Below are 18,989 nucleotides of genomic sequence, written 5' to 3' on the forward strand. Positions count from 1 at the left end.
GAGGCCCACAGCGCCGGCGCAGGCGCAGAGAGGCCCACAGCGCCGGCGCAGGCGCAGAGAGGCCCACAGCGCCGGCGCAGGCGCAGAGAGGCCCACAGCGCCGGCGCAGGCGCAGAGAGGCCCACAGCTCCGGCGCAGGCGCAGAGAGGCAGAAGGCCCATGACGGGAAGGTGAGACACCTGGGGCAAAGAAAAAAAAAAAAATGCGCCGCGAAGCAGTGTCTGGGTCATCCACGGACGAAAGTTTTTTCCCATCAGCCCTTGCGCTGGGCCCCAGGGACCCTGGCATCCCTGGTTCGCGCCCATGGTGTGCCTCGGGCGACTAGGCGTACCCCAACTCGGACAGAAGCCCCATGAGTGGAAGTTGAAGTTTGTGGGAAGAGAGGTGAGGCACCAGGGGCAGAAAAAAAAAAAAAAAAAAGAGGACCGCGCTTCAGAGAAGCGGGGCCTGGGTCCACCACGGATGAAAGTGCCTTCCCATCAGGCCCTATGCTGTGCCCGGTGGACCCTGGCGACCCTGGTTTGGACCCAGGGTGCGCCTCGGGACCGCTTGGGGTACCACAAAGCGAACAAAAGGTCCATGAGGGGAAGGTGAGGCACCTGAGGCAGAGAAAAAAAAAAAAAACTTCGCCACAGAGAAGCACGGCCTGGGTGCCCCACGGACGAAAGTGTCTTCCCATCAGTCCCTGCACTGGGACCAGGGACCCTGGTGTCCCTGGTTCGAGCTCAGGGTGTGCTTCGGCCGCTAATTGCACCCCAAGGGGGGCTTTGGGCGCACAAAGCCCATGAGGGGAAGGTGAAATTTGAGGGAGGAGAGGTGAGGCAACTGTCACAGGAAAAAAAAAAAAAAAAAACTGTGCCGCAGAGAAGCGGGGCCTGGGTCCCCCACGGACGAAAGTGTCTTCCCATCAGCCCCTGAGCTGGGCCCAGGGGACCCTGGCATCCCTGGTTCAAGACCAGGGTGCGCTTCGGGCCTCTTGGGGTACCCCATGGCGGGCAGAAAGCCTATGAGGGAAAGGTGAGGTTTGAGGGAGGAGAGGTAAGGCACCTGTGGCAGAAAAGAAAAAAATAAAACCGCGCCACAGAGAAGCAGGGCCTGGGTACCCCACGGAAGAAAGTGCCTTCTCATCAGCCCCTGCACTGGGCCCCAGGGACCCTGGCATCCCTGGCTGGAATCCAGGGTGCGCCTCTGGCCTGCTAGGGGTAACCCAAAGCAGACAGAAGGCCCATGAGGGGAAGGTGAGTCACCTGGGGCAAACAAAAAAAAAAAAAAAACGCGCTGCGGAGAAGCGGGGCCTGGGTCCCCCACGGGTGAAAGTGTCTTCCCATCAACCCTTGCGCTGGGCCCCGGGGACCCTGGCGACCCTTATTCGAGCCCAGCGTGTGCCTGGGGCCGCTAGGGGTACCCCAAAGCGGGCAGAAGTCCCATGAGGGGAAGGTGACCCACCTGGGGCAGAGGAAAAAAAAAAAAAACGCGCCTCAGAGAAACGGGGCCTGGGTCCCCCACGGAAGCAAGTGTCTCCCCATCAGCCCTTGCGCTGCACCCCGGGGACCCTGGCATCCCTGCTTCGAGCCCAGGGTATGCCTCGGGCCGCTAGGGGTACCCCAAGGTGGACAGAAGGCCCATGAGGGGAAGGTGAGGCACCTGGGGCAGAGAAAAAAAACACTGCGCCGCCGAGAAGTGAGGACTGGGTCCTCCACGGACGAAAGTGTATTCCCATGAACCCTTGCGCTGAGCCCCAGGGACTCTGGCACCCCTGGTTCGAGTCCAGTGTGTGCCTAGGGCGGCTAGGGGTACCCCAAGTCGGACAGAAGTCCCATGAGGGGAAGTGAGGTTTCAGGGAGTAGAGGTGAGGCACCTGTGGCAGGTGCCCATCTGTAAACTGTTTATCCATGTCAGCCCTGATGTCCACCAGGGGCTGGATGTCCCCCTGGGGCTAGATGTTCACCTGGAGCCTGGTGTCTACCTGGGGCCTGATATCCAGGAGAAGCTTAGTTATCCACCTATGGCCATCTGGAGCCAGATGCCCGCCTGAGGTCTGGTGTACACCTAAGGCCTGATATCTACCTGGGGCTTGGGTGTTCATGTGGGGCCTGATGTCTACCTAAGACCATGTGTTCACCTGGAGCCTGGGTGACCATCTGGGTTATGATGTTCAGCTGGGGCCCAGAGTTCAGCTGGGGACGGGGTCAACCTTCTGCTTGTTGCATACCTGGGGACTAGGTACCCACCTAGGCTCCGGTGTTCACTGGAGCCTGATGTCTACCTGGGGCCTTGTATTTACCTAGGACCAATGCATCCACCTGGGGTCTGAGTGCCCTCATGGAGCCTGGAGTTTTCCTGGGGCCTGGGGTTTGCCTTAGGCTTAAGTGTACATCTGTGGCCTCATGTCCACCTTGGGATGGATGTCCACCTGGGGATGGATATTCAGTAGGGGTCTGAGTGTCCACTTGGTTTGTGATGTCTACCTGGGGCCTGGTGTTCATCTGAGGTTTGATATCCACCTGGGGCCTGGACATTTGCCTGGAACCTGATGTACAGCTGGTGCCCAAAGTTCATCTATGCCTGGTGTCCCCCTGGGGCCAGGTAGTCAACACGGGGTCTGAAGACCTTCTAGAGTTCAGTGTTCACCTGTGGCCTGAAGTCCACCTAGGGCTTGGGTGTCCAAATAGGGCCTGGTGTCAGCTTGAGGTTTGTGTATTTACCTAGGGCCTGGTTGTCCACTTGGGGCTTGATTTTTTACTTGGTTTTTGTGTTAATTTGGGGTCTAGTGTCCACCTGGGGCCTAGGTATCCACCTAGGGACTATTGTCCAGCTGGAGACTAATGACTACCTATGGCCTGGTAATCACCTAAGGCTTTGTTTCACTTAGGTACTTGGTGCCAAACTGTTGCCTGCTGTTCACCTGGGGTATGGTGTCCTCCTGGGGTCTGGATGTCAGCCTGGGGCTTGTTGTATGCCTGTATCTTAGATATCCAGATAGGGGTCTATTTTCTGCTTAGGTGCAGCAGTCCATCTGGTGCTTGAGTGTCAACCTAAGGCCTGATGTCTATGTTGGACCTTGGGTTCACCTGAGGCCTGATATCCACCTGGGGCCTCAATGTCCAAATGGGGCCTGATGCCCATCTGGGCCCTTGGTGTCCACCTGCAGCATGGATGTCCACTGGTACTTTATGTCCACCAGGAGCCTAATGTCCACCTAAAACCTGGTGTTCACCTGGGATCTGATGTTCAGCTGAAGACCGGAATTCCACCTGGAGCCGAGGAATCCACCCAGGGACTGGTGTTGAACTGGGGCCTGATGACCACCCGGGGACAAGGTACACATCAGGCTTGATGTCCACCTGTCACCAGATGTCCACCTGAGTCCTGATGTCCATCTTGATCTTGGGTGTCCACATTAGGCCTGATGTCCAGCTGGGGCCTGGGTACCCACTGGGGGCTTCCTGTTAACCTGGGGACTGGTGTCATTCTGGGTCCTAATGACCACCTGGGTTGTATTATTCACCTAGGGTCTGCTGTCCACTTGGGGCTTGAGTGTAACCTTGGACATGGCAGCCACACAGGACTTGGGTATCAAACTGGCCCCTTGGTGTCCAGTTAAGACATCATGTGAACCTGGCACCTGACTGTCCACATGGGGCCAAGTGACTACTGGGGGCCTGAATGTCAACCTAGAATCTGAGGTTTACTAGATTACTTAGTTCCGGAACCTCTGAGGATACCAAAATCTATTAATGTTCAAGTCCCTTACATAAAATGGTGTAGTATGTGCCTATAACCTATGTACATCCTCCCATATACTTTAAATCATCTGTAGATTACTTATAATACCTAATACAATGTAAGTGCTGTGTAAGTAGTTATTATACTGCATTGATAAGGTAATCATGACAAGAAACTCTAAACTCTACTATGGAAAGCTACACAGAGTCAACCTGTTTCTAACAATGGGTTTCTGTTACCTTCTTACCAAGCTCTAATTCTTGATAAAGTCTGCTTATTTTCCCCAAATGACTTTTAGATAAAATCTTTATTTTCAGTTTGCATAAAAGTTAGTGCTTATTCTGTGAATCTGACCCATACCATTATTTTCTTTTTGATCTGGGTCTCTGGCATTGGGGTGATTTGTAAAACTATATTAAAGTATTTGGGGGTAATTTACTAAACAGGTCATAGTTGTCCAAAAGAAATATTGAAGTGTCCTGAGAGTTCAAATGTGATCAGTGGTTATTGTGCTTAAAACAATTACATAATAACATCATCCCCATGTTTTCAAAGTAGTATTGAATTAGGCTATTTTGGTCCTTATAGTAGGCATGGGTTTTCATACCTTTCTGATAAATCTGACTGATGATAGGACTTGGACTAATATGTTGGCGTTAAATATTATTTGAATCTGGTAAGAAAGAAAAATATATTGTATGCTTTTATTAGAAATAGCAAATATCAGTTTATTTCATCATAGCCAGTTTTGCCATTTTATAGACAAAAACTTGATACTTTTGAGAGTTTAATTAAACATGATTCAGCTTTTCAGAGGAAGAAAGAAAAACTAAAGATCACAGAGAAAGCTTTTATACAAATTGTAGATATAAAAATGTTAATGTTTCTTGCTTCTAACTTTCTTTACAATAAAGATTTTATTGTTTGGGTAAAGATGGAACATTCATTGTAAAAAAATTTAAATACCTAAAAAATACAAAGAAGAAAGTTGAAAAGTAATCATCTCACTATTGTGATATACAAGTAGGGGCTGGGCATGGTGGCTCATGCCTGTAATCCCAGCACTTTGGGAGGCTGAGGCAGGTGGATCCCTTGAGGCCAGGAGTTCAAGACCACCCTAGCCAACATGGTGAAATCCAGTCTCTACTGAAAATTCAAAAACTAGCCAGGCGTTGTGGCGCACCCCATAATCCCAGCTACTCAGGAGGCTAAGGCATGAGAATCGCTTGAAAGCTGGGAGGCGGAGGTTGCGGTGAGCCGAGATCACGCCACTGCACTCCAGCCCAGGCAACAGAGCAAGACTGTATACACACACACACACACGCACATGCACACGCACACACACACACACATTCATACACACACACACAAGTAGGTAAATTTTATTCCAGGGATCTCTCTATGCCAGTGCTACTTGGTAGTATGTTGAATGGCAGCCTCAGCCTCAGCTGGGAGCTTGTTAGAAATGCAAATTCTTGACCAACCCAGATCTACTGAATCGGAATCTCTAAGGGAGGGGGTCCAGCAAGCTGTTTTTAATAAGCCCTTCAGGTGATTCTTATACTGTACAGCCATACCGCAGGGATATTGTGGGCTTAGTTCCATATCACTGCAGTAAACTGAATATCACAATAGAGTGAGTCACACACATTTTTTTGTTTCCCATTGCATATAAAAGTTATGCGTTTTGGCCGGGTGTGATGTGACAGGCCTGTAGTCCCAGCTACTTGGGAGGATCACTTGAGCTCAGGAGTTTGAGGCTGCAGTGAGTCATGATTGCACCACTGCACTCCAGCCTGGATGACAGCATGAGACCCCATTTCTTAAAAAAAAAAAAAAAAAAAAAAAAAAAAAAGCTGTGTTTATACTATACTGTAGTCTATAAAATGTGTAATAGAATTGTCTAAAAAACATACATACCTTAATTAAAAATATTTATTGCTAAAAAATGCTAACGATCATCTCAGCTTTCAGCAAGTCATAATCTTTTTGCTGGTAGAGGGTCTTGCCACAATGTTGATGGGTGCTGACCAATCAGGGTAGTAGTTACTGAAGGTTGGGGTGGCTATCGCAATTTCATAAGATAATAATGAAGTTTGCTGCATTAGTTGACTCTCCCTTTCATAAAAGATGTCTCTATAGCACATGATGCTATTTGATAGCATTTTACCCACAGTATGACTTCTTTCAAAATTGGAGTCAGTCCTCTCAAACCCTGCTTTATCAATTAAGCTTCTGTCATATTTTAAATCCTTTGTTGTCATTTTGACAGTGTTCATAGCATCTTCACCAGGAGTAGATTCCATCTCAAGAAACCACGTTCTTTTCCCGTCCATAAGAAACAACTTCTCATTAGTTAAAGTTTTCTTATGAGATTGCAGGAATTGAGTCACATCTTCAGACTCCCCTTCTAATTCTAGTTCTCTTACTGTTTCCACCATATCTGCAGTTATTTCCTCCATTGAAGTCTGAAATCCCTCAAAGTCATCTGTGAGGGCTGGAATCATCTTTCAAACTCCTATTCATGTTGATACTTTGATCTCCCATGAATCACGAATGTTCTTAATGGCATCTAGAATGATGAATCCTTTCCAGAAGGTTTTCAATTTACTTTGCCTAGATCCATCAGAGGAATCACTATCTATGGTAGCTATAGCCTTATGAAATATATTTCTTAAATAAGACTTAAAAGTCAAAGTTACTCCTTGATCAGTGGGCTGCAGAATGGATGTTGTGTTAGCAGGCATGAAAACAACATTAATCTTGTACATCTCCATCACAGCTCTTGGGTGATCAGGTGCGTTGTCAATGAGCAATAATATTTTGAAGGAATCTTTTTTTTTCTAAGCAGTAGATCTCAATGGTGGGCTTAAAATAAACCATGCTGTAAACAGATGTGCTGTCATCTAGGCTTTATTATTTATAGAAAACAGGCAGAGGAGATATAGCATAATTCTTAACGGCCCTAGAATTTTCAGGATGGTAAATGATTATTGGCTTCAACTTGAAGTCACCAGCTGCTTTAGCCTCTAACAAGAGAGTCAGCCTGTCCTTTGAATCTTTGGAGCCAGGCATTGACTTCTCTATACCTATGAAAGTCCTAAATGGCATCTTCTTCCAAAAGGAGGCCATTTCATCTCCATTAAAAATCTGTTGCTGGCCGGGCTCGGTGGCTCATGCCTGTAATCTCAGCACTTTGGGAGGCCGAGATGGGCAGATCACGAGTTCAGGAGTTGAAGACCAGCCTGGCCAACATAGTGAAACCCCATCTCGACTAAAAATACCAAAAATTAGCCTGGCTTGGTGGTGGGAGCCTGTAATCCCAGTTACTTGGGAGGCTGAGGCAGGAGAATGGCTTGAACCCGGGAGGCAGAGGTGGCAGTGAGCTGAGATTGCACATTGCACTCCAGCCTGGGTGACAGAGTGAGACTCCATCTCAAAATAAATAAATAAATAAATAAAAAATAAGTCTGTTGCTTAGTGTAGCTACTTTCATGAATGATGTTAGCTACATCTTCTAGGTAGTTTACTACAGCTTCTATATCAGCATTTGCTGCTTTCCCTTGCACTTTTATGTTATGGAGATGACTTCTTTCTTTAAATCTTGTGAACCAACCTCTGCTACCTTCCAACTTTTCTTCTCTAGCTTCCTCACCTCTCTCAGCCTTCATAGAACTGAAGAGAGTTAGGGTTGCTCTGAATTAGGCTTTGGCTTAAGGGAACATTGTGGCTTGTTTGATCATCTATCCAGACCACTTCATATCAGCAATAAGGCTGTTTTATTATCATTTGTGTGTTTACTGGAGTAGCACTTTTAATTTCCTTCAAGAACTTTTCCTTTGCATTCACAACTTAGCTAACTGGCTCAAGAGACCTAACTTTTGGCGTATCTTGGCTTTCAACATAACTTCCTCACTAAGCATAATCATTTCTAGCTCTTGATTTAAAGTGAGAAACAGGTGACTGTTCCTTTCACTTGAACACTTAGAGGCCATTGTAGGATATTAATTGGCCTAGTTTCATGTTGATCATATTCTTTATGTTGTCATGGTTCTGTCATAATTCTTTTAGTTCTATGTTTTAATAGTTTTGGTGCTCATTACCAGTACTGTTGCTTCTCCATTCCCAAGTTAGTCCATCTCCTGATTGAATTTCATTGTCAGGCAGTCTTTTCAAGTTACAGGTACTGCATGCATTCTTTGGGTTCTTATACACTTCATTAATTCAAAATATTTGTCTTTTGTTTTTATATTACTTGAAGGATTACTTGGCTAGGTATAAAATTTATCAGTCACACTTTTTTCCCCCTCAACTTTGTAAATGTTGTTCCATAATCTCCTAGTGTTTGATTGGCTAGATTTCTTTGTCCAATGTTTTCTCCTTTTATTAGGAAGAATTTGTGAGTATTATAGTCTCTGAGTTTCAATGCTTGCTGTTTTCTTTAATGTTTGAGAATGTCTGTCTATTGCTTTCGTTCCTGAAAAATAACTTGTTTGGGAACACTTTCATTAGAACTTTGTGGTCACTGTTTTATTATTTTGGGACATCTAGTGTTACTGTAGAAAAGTCTGATTTTTCTCCCTCCCTCCTTGATGGCACTTTTTTTTTTAATCTAAAATGCCTGAGAGTTTTCCTCTTTATTTTTGAAATTCAGTAATATAAGCAAGGTATATCTAAGTGTCACTTATAATCATTTTTCCCTAAATTATAATATGCCCTTAGTTCTTCTAAGAACATTTTCCTTGTTTATTACCATGAATACTTTTTTTTGGTCAAATTATTAGATCCTCTACTTCATGACACCAGTTTTTTTAATACTGAATTTTCTTTTGTTCTTCGTATGTATTCTAATTGCTTTGATTTGTCTTTTACCTTTGCATTTACTGTGATCATCTGAAGCCTTTCTTTTTGTCAATAATTCTGTTTTCTCCAGTGTCTGTCCTGTTTTTGATATTTTAAATGAATTAATTGGTTAAGTCATTGTGTTATATAGGCTCTAAGTTTCTTTAGCACTACAAACTGCATTTTCATCTTATTCTGCTTCTTCTTGCTTTTGAGCTTGTTTATTATAAGGTTGTATTGTTTTCAAGTTCTTCATTATGATGAAGTTGTTGAGAATTTTCTTTAGTTTTTATTGGGTTATGTATCCTTCCAGAATGGGTTCTTTGCCACTTGTGTGTCCTATTCATTTCTTCATTTTGTGTTCTTTCTTGCTTTTTATTCCCTGTATGTGTGTGTTTCTTTTTGTCAGGCTGTAATACATATGCATACATGTTTCTTCTTGATATGGGAGAACTTCTATGTGGTGCTGATGGGAAATATTTTTAATACTCCACTCTCCTTAACCAAGTTTGTTTTTCTCCTGAGCCCTAGTTTGAAAGCTGTATATTGTTGGAGTGGAGGGAAAGAGAAGGGAAAAGTGGTGATTCAGAGAGCCAAATGGGGCAATGTAGCTTTTAGGCTCTGCTCTCTTGAAGTACCAAGTATTTCACTCTTGGGTCTGACCAGCTGCTTATGTATAAAATTCCTTTGCCTTGTATGGGGACATCATTCGACCTCAGACCTCTCATTTCTCTTTGTTCTGAGCCCTAGAATGTGACCTGACCTTCTCCTTCCCAAAGCATGGAGATGGTTAAAACTCACTCTTGACATTTTTCTGTTGACTTTTCCCTGTGTTGCTTATTCATTCCTCGGCTCTACTTTTTGCCATTTTGGAGTGTATTTCTGGTAAGTGTTTAGCATTTTGTAAACTATTTCCCTACAACCTCTTATTGGAGGTAGGGGTAGAGTTGGGAATGACCATCAATCACATATAACTTTGTTTCTTATTTTGACTATCAGTCTTCAAAATTTATGGCAGGCCCTTTTATATTTGGTTGCTGCTAATAAAATGTTGGCCTTTTTGTTTTATTTTTTATTTTTATTTTTTGTTTTATTAGATTTTGAAGAAGGGAGATTCTAAAATGTAGTTCAGGTTTTCTCAGTGTCAGCACAAATAACATTTTGGGTTGGATAATTATTTGTTGTGAGGGGGTTGCCCTGTGCAGAGTAGGATATTTAACAACATCCCTGGCTTCTACCCACTAGATGCCAGTAGCATTCCCCTAGTTAAGACAACCAAAAACATCTTCAGACATTGCCAAATATTCCCTGGGGAGAAAAGCACCCTGGTTTGAGAGCCACTGATCAATTTTGTTCATTCATCTTTACTCCTCCTAAATACCTACATCCAAATTTTAAATAGATCTTTCTCATGTAGTCTGGCAAGTATTATATCAAAGATAAATACCAGTTTTAGAATAAAGCATTAATATACTCTTACATTTCAACTTAAGAGGCAAATATTAACAGTAGGATTTGTAAACTATTTATTAGAATAAAAATCAATGAATTTTTAAAAATTACAAAATGATTTATGTATGTTAGATATTTTACTGAGTGAAAAAATTCATGCTTTTTTAAATGACTTATTGTTTGGAGTAGTGATACAGTAGATTTAATTTTCCCCCTCATTAATTAAAATCATGTTTTAGCCAAGAAAGTGAACAAAATTCTTATTGGCAATTCAGTTGTTTCCTGTTCTGGAGACTGACACTCTCCAGTTCTAAGTTAAATAATTGTCATGGTAAAGTAATTTCCTTGAAAAGAACGGACATTGATTCAGCCCCTGTTACTCACAGATCCTATTTGAGTCAAATTGGAAAACTATTACGTTTTTGGGAAAAAAAAATCAATAGGTATCAGGAAACCATTAGATCTTGTGGCCCTTGCTATATCTTGCATGAGTAATCACTGTAAACAGCTGACAGGTATTTCATTGTTGACACCGAGTGATGCTTGGGGGACCACATCTTGTCAGAGCAGGTGGACAGCTTTAGACGTTGGAATGAGTTTGATTATCCTTGTTTTTCTCCTACACTCATTCTTTTAGACAGCCCTGTCACTAACTGGGCCTGTGATGCTTTCAAAAATCAAATACTTTCCTTGCTGTCAGTTTTCTTTTTCTTGCGTTGTGGCATACTAATCAGGGTATCTGGTTTGGTACTGAACCAATTTCTGTCAAAAGCAAGTTTTAATTTATTATTTAGGAAAAATTTTTCCTAAGACCCAGGTTTTATACAGTCCTAAATAAATAGTGTGAGGAATAATTAGTAATGCCATAGAGTATATAATTTTACTTCTAGTTCTACACAGATTACAAGTAAATTTTTTGGGGGCAAGTGATTTTGGAATTATCTGTGTTTTGTTTTCCTTTTCCTTTAGAGTGATAATTCACTATTTATGATTGAATGATTATCATATTAAAGAGGTGAGAAAATAAAAATAAGGCTGATGTGCACAAAGCCATACTGCTCAAATTGTTTGATAATATCTGTTAATTAAATTATTATGGCATCGGTAGAAGAATGATGTTTTGTTTATATGTGGTTAGAATTGGTCTTTTTTAAAGGAAATAACAAGAGAGATGGAAATGGAATGGGTATAAATAGTAAAAGGTTCTATCACTATAATTCCCTTTTGCTATAAATAGTTAAAGCTTCTATCACTATAATTTCCATAAGAAGATATATGTGTTTACCTGTTAATTTTATCAGGGCAAATTGAAACATGGATAGAATCATGTTTCTCAGTGTGAAGAAATATTTTTATTTGATGAATATTATATATTTTCAGGTGCAGTGGCTTCTATGTTTTGGGTTGATGCTGAATTAGGGAGTGATGTTTACCTTGATGGTAAGTTAAAAAACAGTTTTCTTTTATCTTTCTTGTTTTTTTGTTTGTTTGTTTGTTTGTTTTTTCTGAGACAGAGTCTCACTTTGTTGCCCAGACTGGAGTGCATGGAGTGCAGTGGCATGATCTCGGCTCACTGCAACCTTTACCTCCTGGGTTCAAGTGATTCTCCTGCCTCAGCCTCCCGAGTAGCTGGGACTACAGGCGTGCACCATCGTACCTGGCTAATTTTTGGATTTTTAGTAGAGACGGGGTTTCGCCATGTTGGCCTGACTGGTCTTGAACCCCTGACTTCAGGTGATCCGCCAGCCTTGGCCTCCCAAAGTGCTGGGATTACAGGCGTGAGCCACCACACCCTGCCTCTTTTGTTTTTTAGTAAAATCTTTACGGTTAAGCTTATTGTTGTTCATTCATATTATAACTTTAATTCCTTGCATTGTTGTTCTTTTCACACTTTAGTTTAATGATGAAATCTTTGTTCATATAGATTAAAAAACCCCAGACAGTGGTGGAACTCGATGTCACTCAACTTCCAATTTAGTGCTTCCACTAAGGTTTTCTTTAAAAAAAAAAATGCTTTGTAGGTTTTCTGTATCCTCTGTTGTTTGATTTATGCCCTTAATATAATGTTAGAGCCTTTTATTTTAATCCTCCAGGCAATATGAGGATCATATTTTTGCTTTTATTTTCTCTTGAAGATAAGAATTAAACACTCCTCCCTTACTTTATTTACCTGAACACTTTTGGGCAATGATATGCCTTCATTTAAAATATATTAGAAACTTTCTTAGTTAAGCGACTATGTTTTCTCCCTTTCTCTTTCCCTTTTTCACCTTTTTAAAAACCAGTCGAAATTTTCTTACTTTTTCAAAAGTAATAATCATTAAGAAATTTAAGAATTATTAAGCTGGGCCCCATCATTGAGCTCTAATATATGTGGCGGGTAACTGGTTGAATTCCTTAGGCATAATTAAACTCATTCTTTTGTTATCAGCATATATTCAGAGATTGCAAAATGAATTGGTAGTTTGGAAACTTAGGCATATGTTATGTAAAACATTTATGAGTTGGATTTGGATTTGGTGAGAGATGTTAGGATGATACCTTAAGATGTCTCATTCTTTAGGCAATAATTTAAATCTTAAGAAAAGTCTTGATTTTGATTATGTGAAAATAAACTAGAAATAACCTGTCTTATGTACTTATCACATTTGACTATGTTATGAAATTTGACTTATATTTTGGATTGTAAGCTTTTTCAGTGCCAAGGAAATCTTATTTTCTTATTTATTTAATTTAAAATTTTTACTTGTTTTATATCTTCTCTAGTGCCTTAAAATAGTGCTAGCCACTCAGGAAATGCATTGACTTATTACTGGAATTTAATTAAATGGCAGCACTGGCAAGAGAAAAAAACAGTACATTGTTTTATTGAGTAGTATTTGTGAACTGAAATAGGTTAGTTTTAATTTTCATTCTGAAGTATGGTTGCACAAATATTAATAAACATTCTTTTTAAAAAGTGATTAAAATGTTTTTTCCTTTGTAGGTATCATAACTATTGTGGATTCAAAATATGGATTAAAAGTAAGTTGAAAGATTGCTATGAGTGGCTCATTATTGAGAGCTGGGAATATGGGGATTGATTGTTTAATTTTCTTTATGTTTGTATCTGAAATTTTCTTTAACAAAAACCTTTCTCAAAAAGATATTCTGAACAATAGGTGAAATTTGTGTTTTAATTATTAGTTTGTGTTAAATATTTCTTTTCTATTACTCTGAGTTTGATTTGGTGATAAAATTTGGAATTATAATTTGTAATAAGCATATGGGGTTAGGATAGAGTTTGGTATGTATAACTCTTCACAAGGATTCAACTCCAATATTGGTAAGTTTTTCTGTTCCATAGAAGAAGCTGAGCTTGATAAAGCATCTGAGATCTTATTTTTCTTGTTAAATTACTATTAAACACACACTGGAAATGAGTTTTTAAAAAATATTGAAGACCTAGGTGATGGGTTAATAGGTGCAGGAAACCACCATGGCACCCGTTTACCTATGTAACAAACCTGCACATCCTGAGCATGTACCCTGGAACTTAAAATTTAAAAAGTACATATTGAAGAAAATCAGGATATACACATAGGATTAGTAAGAAGACTCTCTCCATTAAAAGGCATCTTGCATCGCTTCTTGGTCTTTTGGCTAAGATCAAGTGTAAAAGACATCCTGCTATGAATGTTTTTGTTAACTTCTAAGGTCCTAGAATGCATTTAAATGAGGTTTAATTTATAAAATGCATTTAGTAAGATCTTTAAAAGTATGTTGTTACATACAGTAAAATGATGTTTCTCAAGTTCCCAAGTGAAATACCACTAAAGGCAGAAGAGAATGAAATCATCCCACCCACTGACCCGTTCCCAATCTGAGCATATGGATAGGGCCCAAAGCAGTAAGTTTTTAGAAGTTTAAATTCAGTGTTTAAAAATTAGTGTCTGTTTTGTATCCAACCTCATATCTGAACGTGTTAATTTTTTTTTTTTTTTTTTGAGACAGAGTCTCACTCTGTTGCCCAGGCTAGAGTGCAGTGGCACCATCTTGGCTCACTGCAACCTCCACCTCCCAGGTTCAAGTGATTCCCTTGTCTCAGCCTCCTGAGTATCTGGGATTACAGATGCACACCACCATGCCCAGCTAATTTTGTATTTTTAGTAGAGACAGGATTTTACCATGTTGACCAGCCTGGTCATGAACTCCTGACCTCAAGTGATCCACCTGCCTCGGCCTCCCAAAGTGCTGGGATTACAGGCATGAGCCACCACACCCGGCCTGAACTTGTTAATGTTTAAGTTTGCTTTTTTTTCCCAAATCTTTGCTGAAATTATGCTCTAAGGGGATATGTCAGGTTTGTCAAATAGCTACCAATACCTCTTCACTGGGCCTTCTCTCCCTCATTGATAGAGTGCCCTAATTTGAAAAGTTTGGAAGAAAACTCCTTTTTTAGAGTTTAAAATCTCAATTTATGAATTTATGAATATAATTTAAGAATCAAAGAATGATCCCAAATACAGTATTACAGTTTCACGCAGAAAAATTCCAATGACTGTTGGAAATCATATTTCTTGCAAAATGCTTATGGAGGTAGCAAAAAAGCCCCAAATTATTCATTTTGAATGTTTATTATAGGCATGTTTGAATCTACCTCTTCCATAAATTTATTACAAAATTTGATATACCTATGTGACAGATAACTGCTAAGACATTTTGTTTTTTTTTTATTTTGGTAGACTGAAAATTCCATGCTAAAAGTCAAACTGTTTATGTATTTTATGATTATAGGAAAAATTTTATATGTATAGTTGGGTATGGAGAAGAGTTAAATAGAATCTATTATCAGCATGATGGAGGCCAAAAAAACAAAGCAACATTCTGAATAATGCAAACACAGTAAACGTTTAACCTCCTGCTACCTTGATAAAACCTCTTAAATTATTAAATCAATATACCTACACAAAACTGACACACTGTCAGGATAATGGAAACTTTAGATTTTCTAAGTCGGATGCCAGATAAATAACTTTGCCTTGATATAAAGAATTTTCCAACTTGTCCAATTCCTCTGGTGGCAAAGCTTGACCTCAGTAGCTGCTTGTGATTCAGAGAATTCTGAGACAGTACAAGTAATGACACTTGGATAATGGGCAGCAATTTAAGAATGTAATGCTTCACAGAGCCAGCCCATCACAAGTAAAGCTGAGAAATGGTACCCTGTGGCCAGCCAGCCAAATTGAAACTGAAGTGGTAATTGATATCATGGGGTATCACTCTAATGGGATTGTCACCCATTGATCTGAAATATTCATTTTTTAATCATAGGCAAAGAATTGGACAACTTAAAATGACAGCTCTCTATTCTGAGGGCTTGACACCCAGGCTACTGACATTGTTCTTTTCAGTTCTACAAATGTGACAGCATTTAATGCAATAGAAGAAATGAATGAAGTTACCCAGAGAAGGTCAAGTGAGAGGTTTCTTCTTGGTTCCTCTGTTATATTGCACAATCTGTTGAAACAATTCAGTCAGAAAACAGTTAGCTTGGAAAAGGCCAGAACAATAAATAGACTGACATTATGCAATAATTTTTTAAAAACTAAAATAGTGTTACATCTGTAACCAATCCATTTGAAAGAAATAGCTCCTGCTGCTGCTTTTTAAAAATGACACCAGACATCTTTGACACTAGATTTATTTCCACTCTGGTCAACAGCAGTGTTCTTTCATAGCCAGTGGGTTTTAAGATAGTTTTTTCTTTTCTTTCTTTCTCTTTTTTCGGTCCAGCTTCTTTCTTTATTTCTGCAGAAAAGGACACCCTATAGCCCTTCATGAAGTTAGATCTACAGTGGTGTTATTTCAGAGAGTTCCTTTGTTTCTCTCCCTAACCCTCCAGCTTTATTGAGGTATAATTGACAAGTAAAAATTATATATATTTAAGGTATACAATGTGTGAATTACATTATAAAACAATCGAGCTAGTTAACCTATCCATCACCTCACATTGCTATTTTTTTGAGAGGGTGTGGTAAGAACAATTAAGATCTATGTTTTAGCAGATTCAAGTATACAATAGAATTAACTACAGTCATCATGCTGTAATTAGCTCTCCATGACTTATGCATCTTGTATAACAAACTTTGTATTCTTTGACCAACATCTCACACCACTCCCCTTTAATTTCCTTTGTTTCTTGTGGTAAGTTAAATTGGGGTTTTGATCCTTAGCCTTTTGAATATGTTGGATTAATTAGTATCAAAATTATTTTTGTCTTTTTTGATATATAAGCAAAAGCCATAGTTGTTAAGCAGAGATAAGGAATACTTTGGACATCTATGTAATATAAAATATTTAAAAAATATTTTGCAAAAATTTTTTCTTCATTTACTTATACAGGTGGAATAGAATGCCAAAATTTCCATTTTGTTTTATTTTATAAATGAAAGTCATCTGACTTAATGACCAAATGGTATATAATGTATTATTGGAGAATGTTCTTTTGAATAGAAGACATTGATTTTATACTTTTTGCAGAGTTTGACTTGGGAAGGTAGGAAGTCACACGAGGGAAATGCAGGGCTGATGTCTAAAGAAAATAAATGTTAATATGCACTTACTTTTTTAAATGTTTGTATAGCTTTCCTATGGGCATAGAAGAGGACATTTATCTCTTCTGCTATAATTGTATATGATTACATATAATTTTAATACAGCTGTAAATATTGGCAGGCTCTCATTTGGGGTGATTTTCATTTATTTTTATATTTGATACTTTCTGACTGCCTGGAAGTAGTAAAATGTTAGTCTACCACTGTTAGCTTTGAGTGAAGAATTCTAATATTTTGGAGAGGTAAATGCATTTAAAACATTGCACATTACCTTGTGAAACTAACATTGTATTAGTTACATTTAGGCATGGAAATGCAAAAACAAATCTGTAATTCTTCTGTCATATCATTTTTATGCCTCACAAACTCATAGCCAAATAACCCCAATTTCATATGTTAAAAAAGCTTTCATAAGGTCAATAATATAATATCTTGAAAAATATTTCAGTTTAAAAAGAATTTTCAGTACTATAGGATCATTCAGAGGCAGATGCCTTGCCAAAAATATATCATTGTTAAGTAGATTTACTGCTTAATGGGAAGAGATTTGTTGCTGCATGTTAGATGGCATTTTTCATGTAACATCTTTTATGTATCCCCACAACAGGAGGTGTTAATTACAATTCATTCAACAAATATTTCTTGAGCCTTTGTGCCAGGCACCATTCCAAGGTCTGTTAGCAGCCTCATTCTCTAGAGGCAGAGTATATAACAATAGGACTTGTTGTAGCCTCAGGCCAAGATAAATTATGAAAAAAATATTAAACTTGATCTTTTGGCATGGAATGATTTTTGATACAATACTTGTCAAGTTCTGTGACTTCCATAATTGCAGAATGGGTCTGCAGTTGAATTGAACAAGATTTTGCCTGAAGTAGAAGTATCATTGCCATGATTTTATTTCAGTTTTGTTTTCCTCAAAATAGAATTTGCTGAACTTTTAGAAGGAAAAAATGTTTCTTCTATAGACCTAATCAAGCTTGTTAAATAAAATTATTACCTGCTTGCTCTGAGGTTCCAAACTATTCAGATACCCCTAATGATCATCTCCCCATGAATTATGAAACTGGTTTGGCTCTGATATATGGTTATTGACATTTATGTAGCATTGTACACAGACTGATTTTATGTGGCATAGAAGATTTCACAAAGACTTTAAAATTATGTTCATTTTACTTGATGGGTGTGTGTTCAATTAAAAAAAAAACTCCCTGTGATTGTATATAAAATATAGTATCCTGTGATGATGAGGGTGTTAGATTTAGTTTCTTTATAAATGAAAATAGCCATCTCCCATAATTATTATGAAAGCTAAATGAGAAAAATGTATATAATTTATAAAGTTAGATTCAAGGATTTAATTCATTTGTAAAGTTGGCTTCACATATGGAGTATTACTATAATCTAGTTGCCTCTAAACCTCAGTAGCCAGCTTTTTATTGTGACAGGGAACCTCTATTGAGGTTTGAGGTAATGAGGGTAAAAGTGTAATTACCCAGAGAAGAAGCTTGTGATGTTGATGACGTTAGGGATGTAAACAGGATTATGAGGGGGAAAAAAAAAACAGACAACAAAACTTGCCTCCAGAGAGATGAAAACTACCATTTGCGCTCTAAGTCAGTGTCAAAATATTTTTTGGAGTTAGCCTGACTCTGGAGAGGTCAGTAAAATAAACAGTTGCACTGAGAGGCCAGATTAGCAAGTATGGGTTTCTAAATGATAAACTGCTTTTAGGCTAGAATCAGGGCTGAATCAGCCTTCCCACCACTTATTTGTTTCTAGGGTGTTTGAAAGGCCTAGTACTGAGTTCACGTGGTGCATGATTGTGGGCTGGGGTGTAGGGAAGTATTTTAGATTCTACTATGGGGGTTTGGTGTGAAGGGAAGTATATTAGATTCTAAGAAACTATATTTCAGTGGTTATCCTTTTTTTAAAATAAGTAATAATGAATATTTAGAACCAGAACAGTTTTGTAAGAAGGAAAATACCTAAAATCTGAACTGTAATCTTCTGTGTTTTTATGACATTATGTGAATCAAAGGGGTTTTCCTTTTAAGTAAAAGAAAAGGTCAGGAGTATGAAATCCTAAGCCCTCTTCCTCCCCCTATAAAACTCCACAGGTTCACTTGTAGAAAAAAATTGCAAATGGGGAAGAAAAATGCTTTCAGCTAGAAAAGTTAGTTTTGGATTTGTGTATTCAGTAACAGAACTTGTTGAAGTTTTTATTAGATGCAAGAAAATGTCTCTGAAGTAAAATCCTTTGTGTTGACATTAGATTTTTTATTGTATTATAGTAACTTTATTCAAACTTTTTTTTGTTTAGCATTTAACAGAAGAGAAACCTGATGGCCTTATCAATGAAGCTACTAGGTA

General features: G+C 39.3%; 1 protein-coding gene across 11 annotated transcripts in view; it reads left to right on the forward strand.

The window, feature by feature from the left end:
* The first annotated feature begins 99 nt into the window (after positions 1-99).
* LOC129135946 (zinc-regulated GTPase metalloprotein activator 1C) overlaps positions 100-18,989 on the forward strand; it is a 95,673-nt gene continuing 76,783 nt past the window's right edge. For all 11 annotated transcript variants that reach the window (XR_008537069.2, XR_010148676.1, XR_008537073.2 and 8 more), the window contains exons 1-5: positions 100-384; positions 3,185-3,320; positions 11,401-11,460; positions 13,007-13,044; positions 18,940-18,986. Coding sequence is in view for 7 of the 11 variants with exons in the window: in XM_054658171.2 (XP_054514146.1) it covers positions 304-384; positions 3,185-3,320; positions 11,401-11,460; positions 13,007-13,044; positions 18,940-18,986 (362 nt within the window). In the remaining 4 variants the exon portion in view is untranslated. The remainder of the gene's footprint in view (positions 385-3,184; positions 3,321-11,400; positions 11,461-13,006; positions 13,045-18,939; positions 18,987-18,989) is intronic.

The sequence above is a fragment of the Pan troglodytes genome, chromosome 11, assembly GCF_028858775.2.
Source record: "Pan troglodytes isolate AG18354 chromosome 11, NHGRI_mPanTro3-v2.0_pri, whole genome shotgun sequence".
In the NCBI taxonomy this organism is placed as follows: Eukaryota; Metazoa; Chordata; class Mammalia; order Primates; family Hominidae; genus Pan; species Pan troglodytes.